Source organism: Salvelinus sp. IW2-2015, linkage group LG27, assembly GCF_002910315.2.
Source record: "Salvelinus sp. IW2-2015 linkage group LG27, ASM291031v2, whole genome shotgun sequence".
Lineage (NCBI taxonomy): Eukaryota > Metazoa > Chordata > Actinopteri > Salmoniformes > Salmonidae > Salvelinus > Salvelinus sp. IW2-2015.
Window position 1 is genome coordinate 32,878,491 of NC_036867.1, and position 24,450 is coordinate 32,902,940.

The following is a 24,450-nucleotide window of genomic DNA, read 5'->3' on the forward strand; positions in this document are numbered from 1 at the left end:
ATCCATCAGTCACTGCGGGACTTTGTGAGGAAGAGGCAGAACTATAGTTTGCACAAAATTGTTTCCCCCGGTCACATATCACAGGGGCGCACATTTTGTTGTTGTCAAAAGATTTTCCACGTTGTTAGCTAGTTCGAGCATGAGTGTGGCTTCGGAGACAGATTGTATATTTATTTAACTCAGTAACTAAGAGGCAGTATGGTTGGAAAGATAAAGCGGGTCCGCGAAAAGCTTCATCAGGCTGCGGTTAAACTTGACAGTCCACCGTCCGGTGGCGCAAGATCCACAGATTTAGAAAAGGCACCGATTCCTGTGATTACAAGTGGTTCGTTCATCTTCGATGTAAACAAGACAAACAATGCACAGCTGCACAATAAGAAGGATGAAAACGCGAAGGTATTTTATCAACACATAATTTAACGTTCGCTTGCCAACTCCGTCTCTTTTAGATGGTTTAGCTAACGTTATAGCTAAAGCTATTAGAACAGTTAACGTTAGCTAGCTAACAGTTAGATATTTCACTAGCTAGCTAGTTGTCAGCTAGTTAGGATCATAATGTATACATTTAGCTGGCTATAGAGAAATTAGTATGAAGCGTGTATTTTTTTTGCATTATATTTATGTTGAGTGTCAATGTGGATGTGCTCTTCCAACAGACCCCACTGAGTTCCTTTCCAAGTGGAATCTTTGCTGGAACACAAATCAGCCCTGAAGCACTCGTGCAAACTCTGAAGTTTGAAGAACCATCCAATGACACTGGTACACCTGCACAGAAAGGTAAATACACTTTGATTGTCAACCAAATATTTAGCTAGTTAATCCATGGAAATCTGCACGAGAGTACTTGTCTGTGTGTCTCAATAACGAATCATATTCTACCTTCAAGTACATGCATTTAATTGTCGTGACGTTTTAGCTCCCCAAAACGTCCTGGAGACATTCTTTATTTCCAGCAAAATCAACCAGGCACATAGTATTTTTCTGTACACGTTATGTCATTCTCTCCTACCACAAGAGGGCAGAAAATACAAAGGAATCACTCGACAGAAAGTGACTTGTGATGTGACGATGGCAACAGCTCAGTCTATGCAGTATATTACTTACCATTGGTATAAAAGGTGTAATGAAGAAAAGTAAGAATGATGGTAACATATAGATAAGAAACTAACCATCCAAATTATTGGTTATATGGAGGCTTATTGGAACCCTATTTCATTTACTTATTCAATCTGACATGTTTTTAACAGTATATATTTTTCCATTGATGTTTCCATGCACCTGCCAACCTCTTCCCTCTTGAAACCTAGGCTCTTTCAAGTTAGTTTAAGCCCAATGTACGTCAGTCAGTCAGAGTGGCTGCTGCAGTGGCAGAGCTGCAGCGGCAGTGCTGCAGCAAGAAGCCCATCTTCCGTATTCGACAACAGAGAACTGGTTCTATTTATAGCCTCTCTGCAGCATAAATAGTTCATGCATGAAATCAAGGTTCAGTTCGGCCTCCTAGCTCCCCTGCATCAGTGTTTCTCCCTGACTAGATGAGTCGTGGCACCGCTGACGCACCGAGGAGGCTGGTGCTGCAGGGTGTAGTTCTCTTGGTAGGGTACCTCGCTGCGGCCCCATGGGAAAGCATCAGGTGGTCCTGTCCCTTGTGCATTACGGTGTAACAGTGACGGATGTCGATACACGGTGTGTAGTAAGTAGTCTGCCCTGACTCTTTGTCAGAAAGGCTGTTCGGGAGATGTATTGAGTGTCACTTTTACGGTTTGGATTTCTCATCAAGGTTCTTCCAATGTCTTGTTGTCTCTTGCTTGTTTCGGCTTTTGTCTGTAGTGCATGGTGGGAGAGGTGTTCAGGGGTGCCAGGTCCCTGGCTGGCTCACTCAACCTCTGCAGAAGGTGACTGGCTGTTCCCTGTAGCTAGTGAGCAAGTATTTAAATAGCTTCAGTTTCTGCATTCTGCCGTTTCTTTCCTCTTCTTTCTCTCGTCCTCGCTTGCAGACGCACACACACTGCTAACGAGTACTCACTCTTCAGCCCTTTTCTTGCATTGAAGCTTAAAGGGTGTTTAATACGTTGGATGTGATGTGATCTATTAACGCCGGGTATATTTAGCTGTGTCTTTTGATTAGGCTAACTAATTAAAGCAAGTGCTTTCCTGGCTGCTGACAAATTTATGAAATGAAAAAAAGGACAGGGCAATGAGATGCAGTATTCCATTTGTTGCCATGGTGAAATGCTTGTCAGTGTGCTCTTGTTTTCCCAAAACAGTGTCTGTAGACAATTATATTGACCTCTTTGTGAAATGGTAAGTAGGTTATGGAAAGCAAAATCTAATTTGACAGTACGTTCGTGGGAAAATAAAATTGACGCGATATAAGTAAGGGTTTAATAACAATTCTGTTTTTAAATCCCGTCCACGGAAATGGTATGAATTGGATTTTTACCATCTCGTCTAAGCAGACAGACATTGCGAACTGTGGGCTCTTCTAGCTGTGGAAGCTGCTGTGATTAAAGCACTGCCTCCTTCTACACATTAACAATGAGGGAACGGAAGGGAGCCGGCATTATAGAGATCAATTATTTTAGCCTACAGCTTATCATTTCAGCTGAACGCTGTCACGTTGTCGTGTTAATAGGGGTATTTCACCTGAATTATTCCAAATTCACTTTCACTGACTCTACTACATTAATATTACATTTCTTTTTGGTTCGTCTTCGCGAGCACCCCGTCCTTGGCGGTGTCTGTCTCTGCCCACGGGGATTAAAGCCTTCTGGTTTCTGTTCAGGCATCTATACAGCTAGCCACTCTACTATGCTGTTAATTATAAAATACTCTGTTCTCTCTGCCAGAGCAGAAAGAAGCAAGCGAATGCTGTGAGTGTGTCATGTCTTTTCATCCGTTGCCTCTTGTAGGCCCCCCTGGGTGCTTGTATCCGAGCAGATATCAACTCTTATCTTCCACTTTTAATTCGATTGATTTAATTAGTGTTATTATGCACACTTACTGTTGGTGCTTGGCATATTCATTGGCAGCAAATGCACACTTTGTGTGTGCATGTTTGTGCATGCCTTTTGCCTCGTTAAATAAAAAAATAAAAATTCCCCATCCTCCTGACTGAATATCAGTCTCTGCAGTTGATTTTCTATTAGGCCTATTCAAGTGCCTTAGTTCATAGTCTTCACCAGGGCTCTACGCTGACTTTTTTTTAACAAGGAGCCCGTGTGCACCTACGTTAAACAATTTAGGAGCGCAATTAAAAATATTGAAGGCAACATGCTGTTTTCTTTGTAGTAATGGTGCAAGCATGGATCTGCACTCGGTGTATTGTCCAAGGCTGCGGTACAGTGAAGTAATCATTGCAACAATTTTCTGAGATGTTTTTTCTTCTAGTCACACTGATGCTCTTAAATAAAAATTCCAGGTCGCACGGCAAAATATTTAAGATCATATGCGAGTGAAACGGTCGCGCTGTCGAGCCCTGTTCACTTCCACGTGTTCCGTGCTACATTAGTCTTGACCAGAAAACTCTGTTTCGAAGAGCAGAACTCCTTGCTGCCATTCCCACGGCGTGATGCTCAAAGTGACGTCTGCGGCAATCGATCATTCAGTGACCACCTCTGTTTTGACAAAGAGCCCTCTCTGCATTTTTTTAATCGGGGATATCCGTATCTGAGCTGGGACCCTGTGAAACCACCTCTTCCATCTTTTTGTCAGCTCCCGAAAGGCACTACACCCCCTCTCCTCCACCTAACAGAGAGCTACCTGTCAATTATGCCAGAGAAAAGGGGAAAGCGGAGAGGCTAAGCGGGGGCAAACCCAAGCAGGAAAGGAAATATGGAATTTTCCCAACCACTCATAATAAAGCCCAATCAAGTTTCAAGTTTTTGTCACGTGCACTAGTACAGTGAAATGCCTTTCTTGCTATCTAATCGGTGCTATCTATTTCACTGTGTGCTGAGAACCCGATCCTCTCTGGGGGTACAGGGAGGACCAGGGAGGTGGTAAGTAAGGCTCTCTCGCCACCACAAACAGCCCCAGGTCGGGTTGAGTTTCACCCATCAGCAGTCCAGGACCAGGGCTGTCAGGGACGGGGATGCAGCAGGAGTAGAGATGCCTATCTGGCCCCTGTACCTCTGCTGCTACAGCAGGACAACCCATGTTGTTGACACTGCGGTGGCAGATTAAAGATTGGACCCGGCAGGAAGGAACTAACTGCCCTGTGATGAAAGGTGGTGTGTGTGTTGCTTCTGGAAGAGCTGTATCTGAGCATGGGCTGAAGATGCACGTGGAAATGAAAAGGGAGCGATGAAAATACTTTCGCTTGGTTTGATAGTTCATTTTATGCCACCATGTTTTGGCTTGAGATAAACTCTGTGATAATTGAAGCCGTTTCCGATATAGGGTTAGAGATGACACATTTTCTGCAAGGATTTATTAGTTGCTGTGATACACCCCAGGGGTTACGAATGACCCTGATTTGTGATGTGGTGGCGAGGTCTTGTCCTGACCCGTCTTATCGCCATGGCAGCAGCAACAGCAGTGTGGGTGGCTGGGAAATTGGTGAGGTCATCCTGTCAGTGAGAAGCGAGTCAGTAACATCAGTAGATCTAGGTTGTGGTTCGGTGTGGCTCAGTTGGTAGAGCGTAACCTGTAGGGAACACAACATACTTGGCATGTAGGTTTCTCAATCATGGGTGCCACAAATTGGGGGATGGGAATAGGTGGGGTATATGCTAATTAAATGCTGTTTTAATATTACTGTAGTAAAAGTGTAATGTTTTACTGTAGTATTTACTACAGTGTTTTTTTGTGTGGATAATACTGTAATAGTTACTATAGTATTCTATAGTGTCCTACACAATTCTATAGTAAGCGTTACAGATTCGACGTATACTACAGTGTATAGTATACTACAAAATGATATAGTAAGTACTACACATGATCAAGGGATACTACAGTGTGGAATATAGGGCGGCAGGTAGCCTAGCGGTTAAGAGCGTTGGCCCAGTAACCAAAATGTTGCTGGTTCAAATTCCCGAGCCGACTAGGGGAAAAATATGCCGGTGTGCCCTTGAGCAAGGCACTTAACCCTAATCCAGAGCGATTTACAGGAGCAATAAGAGCTTTTGTGTGAAATGGCCTTTTAGAAGTGCTTTGGTGTGCTTAGGAATGCACGAGACCTCTTTCCCCCCACTCCTATTGATTTTAACCTCGCAATTTTTATAAAGTCATACGAAAGTTTTACTATGCGTGAAGTTTCGAATTCATCCTCAATTTACTAAATGCGTCATGTATTTGAAAAAAAATTAAACACACAAGAACATTAGATTAATAAAATATTTATATCTAGTCTTTTTTTATATATTTTTTTATTTTATTTAACTAGGCAAGTCAGTTAAGAACAAATTCTTATTTTCAATGACTGCCTTGTTCAGCGGCAGAATGACAGATTTTTGTCTTGTCAGCTCAGGGATTCGATCTTGCAACCTTTCGGTTACCAGTCCATCGCTCTAACCACTAGGCTACCTGCCGCCCCAGTCTTCTGAATGAAAGGGAAAAGGGGATACCTAGTCAGGTGTACAACTGAAGTGTGTCTTCCGCATTTAACCCACCCCTCTGAATCAGAGAGGTGCAGGGGGCTGCGTTAATCGACATCCACGGCTTGAAGGGATGATGATGATGCATTCTTTGCAAGAGGGAATCTAATTTCATTGGTCCTCAACTCACGACTCAAACACTTCATTCATTGTAAGTGGAGTTAGCCTGCCCCACAGCAGGTTCATTCTGAAGGAGGCTGAAGAAATTCGACTTGTCACCAAAAACACTCACAAACTTTTACAGATGCACAATCGAGAGCATCTGTCGGGCTGTATCACCGCCTGGTACGGCAACTGCTCCGCCCACAACCGTAAGGCTCTCCAGAGGGTAGTGAGGTTTGCACAACGCATCACCGGGGGCAAACTACCTGCCCTCCAGGACAACAACCACCCCGAGCCACTGCCTGTTCACCCCGCTATCATCCAGAAGGCGAGGTCAGTACAGGTGCATCAAAGCAGGGACCGAGAGACTGAAAAACAGCTTCTATCTCAAGGCCATCAGACTGTTAAACAACCACCACTAACATTGAGTGGCTGCTGCCAACATACTGACTCAACTCCATCCACTTTAATAATGGAAAAATTGATGTAAAAAATGTATCACTAGCCACTTTAAACAATGCCACTTAATATAATGTTTACATACCCTACATTACTCATATCATATGTATATACTGTACTCGATACCATCTACTGCATCTTGCCTATGCCGTTCTGTACCATCACTCATTCATATATTTTATGTACATATTCTTCATCCCTTTACACTTGTGTGTATAAGGTAGTTGTTGTGAAATTGTTAGGTTAGATTACTCGTTGGTTATTACTGCATTGTCGGAACTAGAAGCACAAGCATTTCGCTACACTCGCATTAACATCTGCTAACCATGTGTATGTGACAAATAAGATTTGATTTGGATTCGTTGGCATAGAAATTGACCTGGCTAAAAGGTGACCCACTTTCATGTCTCCAGTTAGGATATCACGAGTTGAACTCAAGAGTTGGCCAAAGTTAGTTCACTGTCTTCTCTATCTAGATTCGTAGTACAGAACTCTGATCTCTTTGTGAACCAGTTGCTGCTGTTATCCTAAGGATGAGCTTTGGTCAGGATCCGTCAGTATTTGCTTCCCGGGTAAAGAAGCAATGAGAGCAGAGTACAATTGTCACTTTACCGATCAATACCTTACATAACTGCTGCTTGCCAGGCCCAATGGTTTTATCCACATTGCTCATCAACCGTGCTGTGGTCATTGAAATGACTGGAATAACATTTTGTTGGCTGACTGTTGTTGAACCTTTCAACCTTGTGGCTGGGACAGCAGGAGGACAGCAGGAGATCAATAAGGGACAAAGTAGAAAGCAGGCCAGTGCAGCAGCGCACTCACCCACCATGAGCACTATTAACCATGTTAGCTAGAGCATGAGTCAGATATGGAGGACATTACCTCAATGTAGATTATTCGTCAAAGTGAATCATTCCCCTGGGCGTAATTTACATTTTAAATACTATTGTGAAAGGTATTATTGGACAGTCCATACCAGTGTTGGGGTCCATTTCAATTCAGGAAGTACTCTGACACCCCAATTAAAAATATAAAAAAATCCAGTGCGTTTCAATTAAAAAAATGTGTAATCTGAATTTGCTTTACTTTCTAAATTGATTGGAATTGAAATGAAATTGACCCCGATCCTAGTCCATACCATAATATGTTTGTTTGCATAAAGAGAGAAGCTGTAGGGTGTTTTTAATAGCAGTGAATAGGCGAGGAGGTGGCAGGGGAATGATAAACAAACACTATGAATTCTCTCAAGTGTGACTGACTCCCACTGTCCCACACTGACAGTTTCAATGCCGCAGAATGATATTAGCTACCACCACACAACCCGGACATCACTGCCAGCTCCCCCTGCCAACCACGCTGCCCACTCCTCTCCTTTTAGTTTTTTCCTTCTTGCTATTATTAGCGGAGAGTCATTCCCCCCCCCAAAAAATCCTTTACAGTGTGGACACTGTTATTGTATTATAACTAGTTCTTTCCTGCCTTTCCTCCTCACTTTTCTTGATAAGCCATATCCATTTCTAACACATTACAGTACCTATTCAAATGCATTCTACAAGAAAGCTAGATTCAGAGATGGACAGGCACAGTACAGATGATTAGTAATAATTAGGTGGGTTCTTATATATGTGTGAATTGGACATTTAAAAAATAAATTAAATAATGTATATCCGAACTCCCGCTGAGACACCCTCTGAGAGTGGGGTAATGGCCAGTAACGTAGTAGCTACACTCAACCCAGTACAGTGATTAGGACCCCCAAGGCCAATTCCAGCACACACGCACATTCCTATGTGTTTTTAATGTCTGTCTGTTGTACCAAATGTCTGTTTTCAGAAATGCAACGCGAGGACTGTGTTTTCAAAGCTTACATTTCAACTGGAAGTACCTTAAAGCTAGAATCCTTAGTTGCTACATCCATTTTTGGACTTAATATAATGAATAATATACCTGTTGAAGAATATAACTTATGCATGCCTCATGAGCTTAGTTCAACTATCATACCCCATCAGAACCCCAAAAATAAGCTTGTTTACTCCAATGTTTGTAAAGAATGTAAATATGAACAAACACTGGATTGCCTCAAAACATGGTTAAGACAAACCAAGAAAAATGATAATGAATGGTCAGCCCTTGCGTCCCTAGCTCTGTCTATGAGTTTGAGAGTGGTTACATTTCTCCAGGCCCATCCCTCAGTGTTTTACCAAAACAGAGGCGGGGTGTGGCTTTGTTATTTTTTGATTGAACGTTTCTAGCTTTAACAGAATACTTTGCTGATGCACCCCACGTCACTGCATCGTACCACCTGTCTGTATGCCTCCATGTAGGTTATATCCAACATCTGTGTTCTATCCTGCTGCCTGCTCATCTAACGCAAACTCATCTGCGTCTTTAAATGAGATGCTATTGATCGGGGAGGTGAAGGGAGTGGTGCCCCATTTAAACAACATCTCTAGGCTCTCTGTCTCTGCACTGCACAATGCTGTAACCTCAAGTTGCCATTCAATGATTGGAAGTTTCTAATTGAACACTAATGATACAGTTGAAGTCGGAAGTTTACATACACTTAGGTTGGAGTCATTAACTTGTTTTTCAACCACTCCACAAATGTCTTGTTAACAAACTACAGTTTTGGCAAGTCGGTTAGGACATCTGCTTTGTGCATGACACATGTAATTTTTCCAACAATTGTTTACAGACACGATTATTTCACTTATAATTCACTGTATCACAATTCCAGTGGGTCAGAAGTTTACATACACTAAGTTGACTGTGCCTTTAAACAGCTTGGAAAATTCCAGAAAATGATGTCATGGCTTTAGAAGCTTCTGATAGGCTAATTGACATAATTTGAGTCAATTGGCGGTGTACCCGTGGATGTATTTCAAGGCCTACCTTCAAACTCAGTTCCTCTTTGCTTGACATCATTGGAAAGTCAAAAGAAATCAGCCAAGACCTCAGAACAAAAATTGTAGACCTCCACAAGTCTGGTTCATCCTTGGGAGCAATTTCCAAACGCCTGAAGGTACCACGTTCGTCTGTACAAACAATAGTACGCAAGTATAAACACCATGGGACCACGCAGCCGTCATACCGCTCAGGAAGGAGACGCGTTCTGTCTCCTAGAGATGAACGTACTTTGGTGTGAAAAGTGCAATTGAATCCCAGAACAACAGCAAAAGACCTTGTGAAAAGGCTGGAGGAAACCGGTGCAAAAGTATCTATATCCACAGTAAAACAAGTCCTATATCAACATAACCTGAAAGGCCGCTCAGCAAGGAAGAAGCCACTGCTCCAAAACCGCCATAAAAAAGCCAGACTACAGTTTGCAACTGCACACGGGGACAAAAATTGTACTTTTTGAAGATATGTCCTCTGGTCTGATGAAACAAATATAGAACTGTTTGGCCATAATGACTATCGTTATGTTTGGAGGAAAAAGGGGGAGGCTTGCAAGCCGAAGAACACCATCCCAACCGTGAAGCACGGGAGTAGCAGCATCATGTTGTGGGGGTGCTTTGCTGCAGGAGGGACTGGTGCATGTCACAAAATAGATGGCATCACGATGAGAAAAATTATGTGGATATATTGAAGCAACATCTCAAGACATCAGTCAGGAAGTTAAAGCTTGGTCGCAAATGGGTCTTCCAAATGGACAATGACCCCAAGCATACTTCCAAGGTTGTGGCAAAATGGCTTAAGGACAACAAAGTCAAGGTATTGGAGTGGCCATCACAAAGCCCTGACCTCAATCCTGTAGAAAATTTGTGGGCAGAACTGAAAAAGCGTGTGCGAGCAAGGAGGCCTACAAACCCAACTCAGTTACACCAGCTCTGTCAGGAGGAATGGGCTAAAACTCACCCAAKTTATTGTGGGAAGCTTGTGGAAGGCTACCTGAAACGTTTGACCCAAGTTAAACAATTTACAGGCAATGCTACCAAATACTAATTGAGTGTATGTAAACTTCTYACCCACTGGGAATGTGATGAAAGAAATAAAAGCTGAAATAAATCATTCTCTACTATTATTCTGACATTTCACATTCTTAAAAGAAAGTGGTGATCCTAACTGACCCAAGACAGGGATTTTTTACTGGAATTAAATGTCAGGAATTGTGAAAAACCGAGTTTAAATGTATTTGGCTAAGGTGTATGTAAACTTCCCGACTTCAACTGTAGATACTACATCTACAATGTCATGGTAATGATGGTGATGATGTAACGTGTTTTATTTTAAAAAGCCTGGATGAATAGGCCTAGTTATTTGCTCCATCATCATAGTTTTCATTTGCAGACTGAAACAACATCTATCAAACTAAACAGATCCCCGTGTTTAGTATGACAGGAACAATATATTATCTCTGAATAGGCAACCTCAAAGTGCTGTAGGATCCTCAGAAAATGTTGCCCCAGGTTACAATGTAGCCTGTTCAGAGAAAGTCAGTTGTGGCACTGTGTGTTGACATAAGGAACATGAGAGTAAGGAAAGTCCCTACTAGAGATGCTGTGGCGTGTAGCGTTTGGGTCCCATTGAGTTCCACTTTATCCTCCTCCTCAGACATGCCAGTCAAGGACTGCTGCATTGCTAATTACCAAGCCAATTCCGTCAGTAGGCTCTGCTAGCTATATATAGGGCCAGGCTTCAACACTGACACTTCATTTCCCCAAAGTCACGGAGCAGCGCATCGATCCTGTTTCTCTCGATTTCATCGACAGAGAGTAAAATCACGGTGGGGGGATTAAAAATAAATAAATAAATAATTAAAATAATAAAAATGCTCCACAGATATCAAGGTCGTGTTTTGTGTTCAAAGCAATTCAACCGTTGTGCTGTAGTTTTAAATTAGTGCTTTGCTTTTCTTTACCAGCTCCATCTCATTTTCTCTCTAAAATGTATACATTTTCCACTAGACACTCCAGTGATATGGTAGACAGTGACAATAAGCCTACTGTCCGGCGTCTGTTATTGTCATTGTGCTACAGGATGCAACCTTCTGTGTGATAACCTCTGCTCTTATCGCCCAGTGTCAGTGATAACTCTTTCTTTGTCAGGAAGGGCAGAGATGGGAACAAATGCTCACACACACACACATCACAAACACCGCTGGGGCTACCCTATGCACAGGGGGCCTCAACGTGGATTTCCCAATTGCTGAAAACATTCCATCCCAGGACAGGATGTTTTTGTAAAGAGGGGAAAAATAGATAGTAGGTAGTGTTTTCTGTTCTCAACCCCCTCCCTCTGTCTCTATCTCTTCCCTTTCTCCAGGCCTTTGAACCAGGAAAGACAAGCCACATGTCCTGATTGAGCCGTATCTTCTTCTGAGGCGCTCGCAACACTACTGCGATTACTTTCTCACTTTCTCACTTAAAAGTTTTTAGCCGTAGTTTGTTTTAAAGATGACATGTCACAGGCTTTTCTTTTTCCCGTCAAATCAAGCTCTCGTTGGGAAATTTAAAAAGCAATGTACACCCCGAACTCAAATCTATTATTTTAATTCTATTCAACTGTGAATTATTTCTTTGGCAATGGGCACATTTTACTGGTTCCAATTATCTTGTGGGAAAAGATCTGGCACATTTCAATTTCCAAAGCATTATAAAAAGTCGTCACTCTTCCTTTATCGTTAATGAGTTGAATTGCTTTGAATGTTATTTTCTATTGTTGATGATGAGCGCTTCACATACCCACGAGGAGAAGCTGCGATGTATGTTTTCTCTACTGAATGTGTGAAGCACCAGTGTAACATTGTGGATGCACTCTTGTCTGTCTGTCTGTCTGTCTGTCTGTCTGTCTGTCTGTCTGTCTGTCTGTCTGTCTGTCTCTCCTGTCTCTCCTGTCTCTCTGTCTGTCTGTCTGTCTGTCTGTCTGTCTGTCTGTCTGTCTGTCTGTCTGTCTGTCTGTCTGTCTGTCTGTCTGTCTGTCTGTCTGTCTGTCTGTCTGTCTGTTTTGTTTGTTTGTTCGTTCCCAGTCCCCGAGGAGAAGAAGCAGCAGACGAAGAAAGAGAAGATGAAGGAGAGGCGAGACCGGTGGCTAAACAGTGAGTATTATCACAACTTAACATAGATCTGACGCGTACTGTTTCTATGAGGGAGACCCTCCTATTTGACTGGTGTGTGTGACCCAGTGACACCTTTCCTTTGTCAGCAGGAATAAGGCACCCTCGCCGAGAGTTACACATAATCGGGAACTTTATTTGCGGGAACATATGTGACTAATTTGGTTCTGTGCAAAGAGAGATGATGAATGGGATATACTGTACGTAATAAACATATCATGGTAATGAATGACTAAGCAGATACAAGAGTAATACTAATATGGGCTGTATAGTGATAGTGGTACTCACTTCTGCCCACACACCATCACACATGTCCACTTGGAGAGGAGGCTCTGAGCAGGCAGGAGGACTGTGTTCGGTTCCATAGCAACCACCAGACCCTAGCAACCGGTCAGTGGCCTGGTCACCGAGGTCAATAGGAGATTGGGGAGCAAGTTCATGACCCCCTGATCTCTGGCACTGTTTGGGGATTGGTGGAGTGAGCTTCATTAAGTGATAGGACTCACAGGCAGGGGACTCCGTAACAAATCAATTTTTATTTGTCACATGCTTCGTAAACAACCGGTGTAGACTAACAGTGAAATGCCTACTTATGGGCCCTTCCCAACAATGCAAATAAAATAGAAATAGCATAAGAAATTGAAATAAAATAACACAAAATAATAACTCAAGTAATAAATAGACAATGAGTAACAATAACTTGGCTATATACACAGGGTACCAGTACCGAGTCAATGTGCAGGTGTACAATGTAGATATGTACATATAGGTAGGGATAAAGTGACTAGGTAACAGGATAGATGATAAACAGTAACAGCAGTGCATGTGATGAGTCAAAAGAGTTAGTGCAAAAAGGGTCAATGTAGGTATTCCGGGTAGCTATTGGTTAATTATTTAACTAACTATTTAGCAGTCTTATAGCTTGGCGGGTAGAAGCTGTTCAGGGTCCTGTTGGTTCCTGACTTGGTGCATCGGTTCCGCTTGCCATGCGGTAGCAGAGAGCACAGTCTATAAATTGGCTAGCTGGAGTCTTTGACAATTTCAACCGTCACGTTTTTACCTTTCGACACTCCCTACTCCTGACATCGGTGCTCTCTCCCAAAAGCGTTTGAATTTATAAAATGTAGGATTATGCCTTTTGTGTTCAAAAATGTTTGAAAGGCAAGATATAGATGCCTCCGGGACATAACAGCATTAGGTTGGTGCAAATGAGGAGCCCCATCCCCACTGATCTCTACTGAGAAGCTGAGGTTTCTGCGCTGTGCCAGTCCAGCCCGGGACAGAGCTAGCTGTGTCTATGTAATTACAACCCCTTTTTAAAGCTACAGTCTGGCATGTGTTATCCAGCCAAACAGCAGGCCTCTGAAATGACCATTGAACAGATTCCCAGATCCCTTATTGCGCTTTTAACACCACCACCTACTCTTCTAGAATTGTGATCACTTAGTAACCCGATCTGCTGATCCAATCAATTCTCTGTGTAACACAAGATGTCTCCTCTATGCATATCATTAGGCGCTAATGGTCCTTTTGACTCCATCTGAAATTAGAGACGGGCTGTGAGCCTCAGACCTCTGCAGTTTTCGGAAATTAACAAGGAGAAAGAAAGAAAAAAATCTGATAATTGCTTTTCTGTCGTAGACCAACTGTATTCCAGGAAGAGGCAGGGCTGTCTGTATCTGCAGCGTGGCGTCCTCTGGATCTGTACTGATGAAGTTGTGCAAAATATGTGTTGACGAATAAGGGTTATTATTCAGACTGTATATTCCAGAGGTGATTTAATGCCCAATGTGTTCCTTCATTTAGCCTAAATAAGAGACAGAGGTCTCTTCAATCAAAGCCGCGTTGCACGAGTATCTATCCTACAGTTCTGCACAAACTGGAAATAGCCTAAGGATTAGCCTAAATGACATGAACAGTGAATAATGTTTCAGCAGCCATTTTAATACCTTCAACACATCCTGTCTATGATCTTATCGTATCCACTAAAGTCGGAATTTATACTTAAAACCATGAAGTTTAATGCACCTCAATTTTCAACTGTTCACGAACTGTACGCCTGTACCGTTGACATCTTGTTTGAATATTCCTCCCTGGCTCTGATCACAGTATTTATTAAAGTCTGTGGTGATGTAGGGTTTAGTGTTTTGCTGCTGATACTCCAGTTGATACTCACAGTCAATTACATGGGCAAGTCTGCACATAAGAAACCATATGGCTCATAGTCATCATAACTCATGGCTGAAATGGATGGGATCAACACCATTCTATGATGAAAGCCAAGAGGCCCAAACCACCATGCTTTTAACCATATTTTTTAAATCTCAAGAAAGAGAGATTCTCCTGATACACTATATACTGTATACAAAAGTATGTGGAGACCCCTTCAAATTAGTCGATTCGACTATTTCAGCCACACCTGTTGCTGACAGGTGTATAAAATCGAGCACACAGCCATGCAATCTCCATAGACAAACATTGGCAGTAGAATGGCTTTACTGAAGAGCTCAGTGACTTTCAACGTGGCACCGTCATAGGGTGCCACCTTTCCAACAAGTCAGTTCGTCAAATTTCTGCCCTGCTAGAACTGCCCCGGTCAACTGTAAATGCTGTTATTGTGAAGTGGCAACGTCTGGGAGCAAGAATGGCTCAGCCGTGACATGGTGGGCCACACAAGCTCACAGAACGGGACCGCCGAGTGCTGTAGCAAGTTCCAAACTGCCTCTGGATCAACGACCGCTCAATAACTTTTCGTCGGGAGCTTCATGATGTGGGTTTCCATCTGAGCAGCCGCACACAAGCCTAAGATCACCATGCGCAATGCCAAGTGTCGGCTGGAGTGGTGTAACGCTCGCCGCCATTGGACTCTGGAGCAGTAGAAACGCGTTCTCTGTAGTGATGAATCACGCTTCACCATCTGCCAGTCCGACGGACAAATCTAGGTTTGGCGGATGCCAGGAGAACGCTACCTCCGACTACGAGCCAGACCTAATTGTCCAACCTCAGTGCCCGACCTCACTAATGCCCTTGTGATAAATGGAAGCAAGTCCCCGCAGCAATGTTCCAACACCTAGTGGAAAGCCTTCACAGAAGAGTAGAGGCTGTTTATAGCAGCAAAAAGGGGGATCAACTCCATATTAATGCCCATGATTTTGGAATGAGATGTRCGTGTAGGTGTCCACATACTTTTGCTGATGTAGTGTATCAATGCCACTCTACAAAGGGTTTTAGGTAATCTTGGTAAGGCTGGACTTCTGACAGGCCGCCCCTAGGTGGTAAGGGTAGGCAACAACACGTCGACCACGCTGATCCTCAACATTGGGGCCCCTCAGGGGTGTGCACTTAGTCCACTCCTGTACTCCCTGTTCACCCACAACTGCGTGGCCAAACATGACTCCAACACCATTATTAAGTTTACAGACGACACAACAGTGGTAGAACTGATCACCGACAACGATGAGACAGCCTATAGGGAGGAGGTCAGAGAACGGTGGTGCCAGGAAAACAACCTCTCTGTCAATGTGAGCAAGACAAAGGAGCTGATCGTGGACTACAGGAAAAGGTGGATCGAACAGGCCCCCATTAATATCAACGGGGCTGTAGTGGAGCGGGTCGAGAGTTTCAAGTTCCTTGGTGTCCACATCACCAACGAACTGTCATGGTCCAAACACACCAAGACAGTCGTGAAGAGGGCACAACAAAAACCTTTTTCTCTCAGGAGACTGAAAAGATTTGGCATGGGTCCCCAGATCCTCAAAAAGTTCTACAGCTGCACCATCGAGAGCATCCTGACCTGTTGCATCACCTCCTGGTATGGCAAGTGCTCAGCATCTGACCACAAGGCGCTACAGAGGGTTGCGCGTACGGCCCAGTACATCACAAGCCTCCTGCCATCCAGGACCTACAGTTGAAGTCGGAAGTTTACATACACTAAGGTTGGAGTCATTAAAACTAGTTTTTCAACCACTCCACAAATTTCTTGTTAACAAACTATAGTTTTGGCAAGTCGGTTAGGACATCTACTTTGTGCATGACACAAGTAATTTTTCCAACAATTGTTTACAGACAAATTATTTCACTTACAATTCACTGTTTCACAATTCCAGTGGGTCAGAAGTTTACATACACTAAGTTGACGTTGCTTTAAGCAGCTTGGAAAATTCCAGAAAATGATGTCATGGCTTTAGAAGCTCCTGATAGGCGAATTGACATCATTTGAGGCAATTGGAGGTGTACATGTGGATGTATTTCAAGGCCTACCTTCAAACTCAGTGCCTCTTTGTTTGACACTATGGGAAAATCTATAGAAATCAGTCAACCTCAATAATTGTTTTTTAGACCTCCACAAGTCTGGTTCATCCTTGGGAGCAATTTCCAAACGCCTGAAGGTACCAGTTCATCTGTACAAACAATAGTACGCATGTATAAAACACCATAGGACCCACGCAGCCGTCATACCGCTCAGGAAGGAGAGGCATTCTGTCTCCTAGAGATGAATGTACTTTGCTGCGAAAAGTGCAAATCAATCCAGAACAACAGCAAAGGACCATGTGAAGATGCTGGAGGAAACGGGTACAAAAGTATCTATATCCACAGTGAAACGAGTCCTGTATCTACATAACCCGAAAGGCCGCTCAGCAAGGAAGAAGCCACTGCTCCAAACTGCCGTAAAAAAGCCAGACTACAGTTTGCAACTGCACATGGAGACAAAGTTTGTACTTTTTGGAGAAATGTCCTCTAGTCTGATGAACAAAACTAGAACTGTTTGGCCGTAAAGACCTCATTATGTTTGGAGGAAAAAGGGGAGGCTTGCAAGCTGAAGAACACTATCCCAACCATGAAGCATGGGGGTGGCAGCATCATGTTGTGGTGGTGCTTTGCTGCAGGAGGGACTGGTGCATGTCACAAAATAGATGGCATCATGAGGAGAAAAATTATGTGGATATATTGAAGCAACATCTCAAGACATCAGTCAGGAAGTTAAAGCTTGATCACAAATGGATCTTCCAAATGGACAAGGACCAAGCATACTTCCAAAGTTGTGGCAAAATGGCTTAAGGACAAAGTCAAGGTATTGGAGTGGCATCAAACAAAGCCCTGACCTCAATCCTATAGAACATTTGGTGGCAGAACTGAAAAAGTGTGTGCGAGCAAGGAGGCCTACAAACCTGACTCAGTTACACCAGCTCTGTCAGGAGGAATGGGCCAAAATTCACCACAATTATTGTGGGAAGCTTGTGGAAGGCTATCGGAAACGTTTGACCCAGGTTAAACAATTTAAAGGGAATGCTACCAAATCCACTCAATTAGTATGTAAACTTCTGACCCACTGGGAATGTGATGAAAGAAATAAAAGCTGAAATGAATCATTCTCTCTATTATTCTGACATTTTCAGGATTAAATGTAAGGAATTGTGAAAAACTGAGTTTAAATGTATTTGGCTAAGGTGTATTTAAACTTACTAGTTCAACTGTATATAATTGGCGGTGTCAGAGGAAAGCCCATAAAATTGTCAGAGTCTCCAGTCACCCAAGTTATAGACTGTTTTCTCTGCTACCGCACGGCAAGCGGTACCGGAGTGCAAAGTCTAGGACCAAAAGGCTCCGTAACGCGTCTACCCAAAGCCATAAAACTGTTGAACAATTAATCAAATGGCCACCGGACTATTACATTGACCCCCCTCCATTTGTTTTGTACACTGCTGCTACTCGCTGTTTATTATCTATGCATAGTCACTTCACCCTACCTACATTTTATTTATTTCACCTTTATTTAACCAGGTAGGCAAGTTGAGAACAAGTTCTCATTTTCAATTGCGACCTGGCCAAGATAAAACAAGCAGTTCGACACATACAACAACACAGAGTTAAACATGGAGTAAAACAAACAGTCAATAATACAGTAGAAAAATAAGTCTATAATACAATGTGAGGTGAGATAAGGGAGGTGAAGGCAAAAAAAAGGCCATGGTGGCGAAGTAAATACAATATAGCAAGTAAAACACTGGAATGGTAGATTTGCAGTGGAAGAATGTGCAAAGTAGAGATAGAAATAATGGGGTGCAAAGGACAAAAATAATAATAACAGTAGGGGGAGAGTAGTTGTTTGGGCTAAATTATAGATGGGCTATGTACAGGTGCAGTAATCTGTGAGCTGCTCTGACAGCTGGTGCTTAAAGCTAGTGAGGGAGATAAGTGTTTCCAGTTTCAGAGATTTTTGTAGTTCGTTCCAGTCATTGGCAGCAGAGAACTGGAAGGAGAGGTGGCCAAAGGAAGAATTGGTTTTGGGGGTGACCAGAGAGATATACCTGCTGGAGGCGTGCTACAGGTGGGTGCTGCTATGGTGACCAGTGAGCTGAGATAAGGGGGGACTTTACCTAGCAGGGTCTTGTAGATGACCTGGAGCCAGTGGGTTTGGCGACGAGTATGAAGCGAGGGCCAGCCAACGAGAGCGGACAAACGGATGGCACTGTGATCGACTGCATCCAATTTATTGAGTAGGGTATTGGAGGCTATTTTGTAAATGACATCACCGAAGTCGAGGATTGGTAGGATGGTCAGTTTTACAAGGGTATGTTTGGCAGCATGAGTGAAGGATGCTTTGTTGCGGAATAGGAAGCCAATTCTAGATTTAACTTTGGATTGGAGATGTTTGATGTGAGTCTGGAAGGAGAGTTTACAGTCTAACCAGACACCTAGGTATTTGTAGTTGTGCACATATTCTAAGTCAGAGCCGTCCAGAGTAGTGATGTTGGACGGGTGGGCAGGTGCAGGCAGCGATCGGTTGAAGAGCATGCATTTAGGTTTACTTGTATTTAAGAGCAGTTGGAGGCCACGGAAGGAGAGTTGTATGGCATTGAAGCTCGCCTGGAGGGTTGTTAACACAGTGTCCAAAGAAGGGCCAGAAGTATACAGAATGGTGTCGTCTGCGTAGAGGTGGATCAGAGACTCACCACTCACATGTACAAATGACTCAACTAACCTAATTGATATGCTTTTTTTGTATGATATTTAGAGATCAGCTCCATCAAGCTGGCAACGGAGCAACAAGTGGCCCAGGCTAAGAGGGCGGCCTGCCGTTGTGGGTGACATGAGGCCGCTGGCAGACGCCCTACCAGAACTCTGCCAACTCATCCCCTCCACCACCAAGACCTCCAGAAAGGCCTCCAGAAAGAATAGGGTGTAAGTACACATCCCTGTGGAACACCCCAGCAATGCTATGATTTCACACCATCCTCTTTCTCCTCACACCCACTGACTCTTCTTACAGCTGTTGGTTTGTCTAGCAGGCCTTGTTTCATCTGTGAAATGGGTCATCGTTTTCTTTACCACCATGTCATCGTTTACGTTTTTGGCACTCTGTCGTCTCCTCACACTGTCCAACCCTTTCGCTGCCTTTGTCAAGTTGAGTTTATCCAAGTGAATTTCAATCCTCTGTTTTAGGTCTTTCTTAGCATTTTTGTCACAGGAATACATGAGCTCATAATGTCCCAGTGGTTGGTCTCAGGGGCCCCTGGTAGAAGGGGCCAGCCCAGCAGCAGTGCCTCAGGACCCTGTCACTGGGGTTAATGAGCCATGTTACAGGACAGACCTGGATGTAAATTCCCATATATTTTCCACACAGTACATTATGACAGAATCAGAGTGCCACAATACTACCCTACCTCTACAGWATGGCCTTCAGCGCAGAATTAGTCAGACGTTTGTAAGTCATTTTGAGGTGTAGAGGACAGATTTGGCTTCTGTGGCAGGGTTGCAGATATTAAGGATATTACTTCTGTTCAAAACAGGAAGGAAGAGAATTGGGGTGTATTCATTAGTTGGATTCCATTGCAAAACATTTGGTCAAAACATTTTGCAACAGAAACCGTTTACTCGAAACGGAAAACGTTTTGCAACAAAAACCTTTCTATTAGACAAATGCAAGTAGGTCCCTCCCCGTTTCATTTGGTTCCTAGTGTTATCGGTAAACACACCAAACATTTTGCAATGGAATTCGACTAATGAATACACCAATGGGTGAGATTATGCCATAAAATGCACTAAATAAGAGGGGAAGAAATCGCCTCCAACGGCAATCCTGCAAGTAAATGAAGTCTGGTATTGTTCTGAGGACATTTCAATTGTGCGTTATAACGTTCCTCTTTGGTGTCTGGATGCTTCCAGGGTTATATATTGCAGTCAAATTCAGCTCAGGAAAGCCTCAGTGGAGCTTGTTTATTAATGTGCTACTGCAGCGCTCTCTCTCTCTCTTTCTCTCCTGTCTGTTTCTATCTGTGTCCCTCGCTCTCTCTTCAGCTTAAAGTAAACCAAGATGGCGAGCTCAGCGGAGCACACATAGTTACAGTTAGGAGGTAGGCCTATCCGACTCAAAAAAGCAATGCACCATATAGGGCGTATAAAAGGGCCCTTTAAACTGTTCCAATACATGTAATTAACCTTTTGGTTCTGACAAAGCCTTCCATCAGAGTCCATGGAGACATGGTTGCTAGGCAGTGGTGACGTTAGCTCACTTCTCACAAGTTCATTCTTCCAGGAGCCCGGAGTAGCAGGCACTATAGAGAAGGTCAAGAACAAGTTTTGGAGAAAAGTTATTTGTTGATGAAAGGCAGTCTTTTGATGAAGACCATGAGCTGGATGTAGAGTATTGCTTTTGTACCAGTTTTTTTGATATGCCTGCTGTATATTCATACAAGGATGTGATGTCAGGCCTAATGCTCATCTCTCAGGCTGACATATGGATGTATTTGAAGTGTGAAACGGGGATCCTAACATAAGCCAAGGCCAGAGATGTCAGCAATGACTATAAGTTGGGGCGGCAGCGTAGCCTAGTGGTTAGAGCGTTGGACTAGTAACCGAAAGGTTGCGAGATCGAATCCCCGAGCTGACAAGGTACAAATCTGTCGTTCTGCCCCTGAACAGGCAGTTAACCCACTGTTCCTAGGCCGTCATTGAAAATAAGAATTTGTTCTTAACTGACTTGCCTAGTAAAATAAAGGTAAAAAAAAAAAATAATAATAATAAAAATAAAAAAAAGTGTGTGTGAGGTGTGAACAAGACAGACTTATGATCACCGGCTGTGTGACACTGGAAATCCTCCCTGACTGAAGTTAGAATTTTGGAATTCTCCAGTGTGGATAAAAACGGTATCAGGCAGATTCATTCCGATGATTTGTTTGACTTAATGTCAGATTAATATTCCTTCAATTKCACCTTTTTATCAAAATCCAAAAACGTCTTTGTTATGCGTTGGGGGATGGGGGTTGTGTGGTTCCTTATACAACTCAACCAATGTAAGAGTGCAGATGGCGCCTATACATGCTGGCCTACCCATGACAACTTGGACCCTCTTGCCGTGTATGTGGTAGATAGAATGTTTGTTAGGAAAAAGATGTGTATGTACACTGGGGTCTGAAAGTGTTGACACCCTTGATAAAGTTGAGCAAAAATGACTGTATAAAATAAATAATTAAAGAGATTTTGTGAGGTGTCACCTGAGTGGCGCAGCGGTCTAAGGCACTACATCGCATTGCTTGAGGCGTCACTACAGGCCCGGGGTCGATCCCAGGCTGTGTCACAGGTGCGGCGCACAATTGGCCCAGCGTCGTCCGGGTTGGGGACAGTTTGGCTGGGGGGGGGGGGCTCATTGTGCTCTAGCGAATCTTTTTGGCGTGCTGGGCGCCTGCAGGCTGATGTTGGTCGTCAGTTGAACAGTGTTTCCTCCAACACGTTGGTGCAGCTAGTTTTCCGGGTTAAGAGGGCTTGTGTTAAGAAGTGCGGTTTGGCATGTAAATGTTTCGGAGGACGCACGACTCGACCTTCGCCTCCCCCGAGTCCGTAGGGGAGTTGCAGCGATGAGACAAGATCGTAATTGAAATTAGGAGAAAAAGGAGGTAAAATGAAAAGAAATGACAAGTCATCATTTTTTTCTCGAAGGTAGGGGTCAAAATGATTGACACTCCTTTTTTCAATACCTTTCAATACCCCACATTGCGAGGATAACGGCACTGAACCTCTTTCTAAAATGTTTTATGAGTTGGAGAACACATTGGGAAGGATCTTAGACCATTCCTCCATACAGAATCCTTCCAGATCTTTGATATCTTTTGTTTGCGCTTATGGACTGCCCTCTTCAATTCAAACCACAAGATTTCAATGGGTGTCAAGTCTGGAGACTGAGATGGCCTTTGCAAAATGTTGATGTTGTGGTCAATTAATCATTTCTTTGTGGATTTTGATGTGTGCTTGGGGTTATTGTCTTGCTGGAAGAACCACTTGCAGCCAATGTTCAACCTCCTGGCAGAGGCAACCAGGTTTTTGGCTAAAATGTCCTGGTACTGGGTAAAGGGCATGACGCCGTTGACCTTAACAAGGGCCCCAGGTCCAGTGGAACCGAAATAGCCCCATAATATCAAAGATCCACCACCATATTTAACAGTAGGTATGGGGTTTCTTTTCTGCTCGTGCATTCTCATTTCGAAGTCAAACCTACCACGGGTGTGCGTGGCCCAAGAACTATGTTTTCATGTCATCCAGCAAATGTAGATGCCTAGAGTTTGCTCAACGGCGGTTAGCCGAGGTTTGAAATGAGAAGGCATGAGTAGAAAAGAGCCCCATACCAACTGTATAATATGGAGGTGGATCTTTGATGTTATGGGAATGTTTTCTTCCACGTCCACATTGTGGTCCTAACTGTCATTCTTTCTTCTTCTTTTTTAACCTGTATCTTGTTTTTAACCATAATCATTCCATGTGAAATCAATCACTTTTTGACCATCTTTATCATTTTGTCTCTCCCTCTCAGGCCAGTGAAGAAGAAGCCAGAACCAACAGACTTCAGCCTGATGAAGCCAGCCCAAAAACGCAAACTCCTGTAAGACCTCACATTAACCTGTGCCCGACCATGGCCAAACCACCACTTATGATCACGTCTAACTTATTATTCTCCATGAGAAAATGACATGGAGCTAAAATGAAAATGTTATCCTGCTGATTATCAGAGCAAACAAGATAATAAACTGCCCATCTGCTATTTACTTTTACCGTTATTATTACTCTTTTTTATTTGATTATTACCATACAACCTACCTGTTTTGTTTTGATCTCAGGGAGATTGAGACCAGCCGGTTTAGTGAAGCTGTGAAGAACCTGGCACACAGCAAGACTAACCCTCTGGCAGCTATTGGTGAGCATCTGAGGAAGAGACTGAAGCAGGAAGAGGAGCAGGGGCCTAGCTAACCTGTTCGACTGGAGACGCCATTTGGATCTGCAGTTGAGCACCCCCCCCCCCCACCCAGAGACGGGTCGTGTTTGAGATCGACTACGTTGCAGTCGGTAACTGCAGACTAGCTGACTGATCTAGAAATAACCTTGCATCCTAAATAACTACTTATTATAATTTGTAGATCAGTCATAAATTGATGCTTTCGAACACGGCCATGACACAAGAAAGCCCCTGCCTTTTTATTTAAGGGAAACCCTGATGCCTTCATCCCTGTTCCCTGTGCCCAATCTACAAAACCTGCCAAAATCAATGAGATCTTTTGATTGAAGTGGTTTTGGTCATTGTGCACTATACCAGTAAAACATCAGAGGACTTACAAGCTGTCTCTTATACACATCTAGATGTGTATAAGAGACAGGTGCACTATACCAGTAAAACATCAGAGGACTTACAAGTAACGGCAATGTTTACAACCCCTAATTAGATCATGCCCCCAGTTCTGGAGAAGTTGAAAATGAAGTTACTTTTGTGGATGAGGAAAAACAAACTGATGTTGTAAATGTTGAGAATAGATCTGTCATCAAAATGACTCCTTTCGATTTTTGTACAGTGTCTCTTCCACGTTTCTTTTAGGCGATATTAAAAATGCAATACAGTACATTCAAACTTGCCTTCCATTTTGTATGACACTATGTATGTGTCACGTCGTTGTGATGTTGATGAATATGAATTTAGATCAGATTGGGATGGATATGGAACGGGAAAGATTCCATTTTGGAAGTCATGTTCTGAATTCATTATAGTTCAACTGCGATCTGTAATCCCAAGGCCTGAGGCTCAGAACAGCAGCATATCCATGGAAACCAACCCGTCATATCAGTGAGCATAAGTAGCAACGGCGGTGTGCTACGCAGGTCCAGAAATAGAAAGGAAACATCTTCAGCCTAGAACTGATGATAAGCATGGATGTAGATGGACACTTCAGACGGTTAGAGCCACAGAGATTACGTCCC

At 43.3% G+C, this 24,450-nt stretch overlaps 1 protein-coding gene across 1 annotated transcript; it reads left to right on the forward strand.

Annotated features, from left to right (window-relative positions):
• The first annotated feature begins 92 nt into the window (after positions 1-92).
• On the forward strand, positions 93-24,097 carry LOC111953596 (ribosome biogenesis protein SLX9 homolog). The gene is given in 8 exon segments (XM_023972973.2): positions 93-396; positions 657-777; positions 12,127-12,195; positions 19,229-19,286; positions 19,288-19,395; positions 23,018-23,086; positions 23,322-23,780; positions 23,856-24,097. Coding segments are annotated over 7 exon segments (753 nt in total). The 5' UTR covers positions 93-198; the 3' UTR covers positions 23,452-23,780; positions 23,856-24,097.
• The last annotated feature ends 353 nt before the right edge of the window (positions 24,098-24,450 follow it).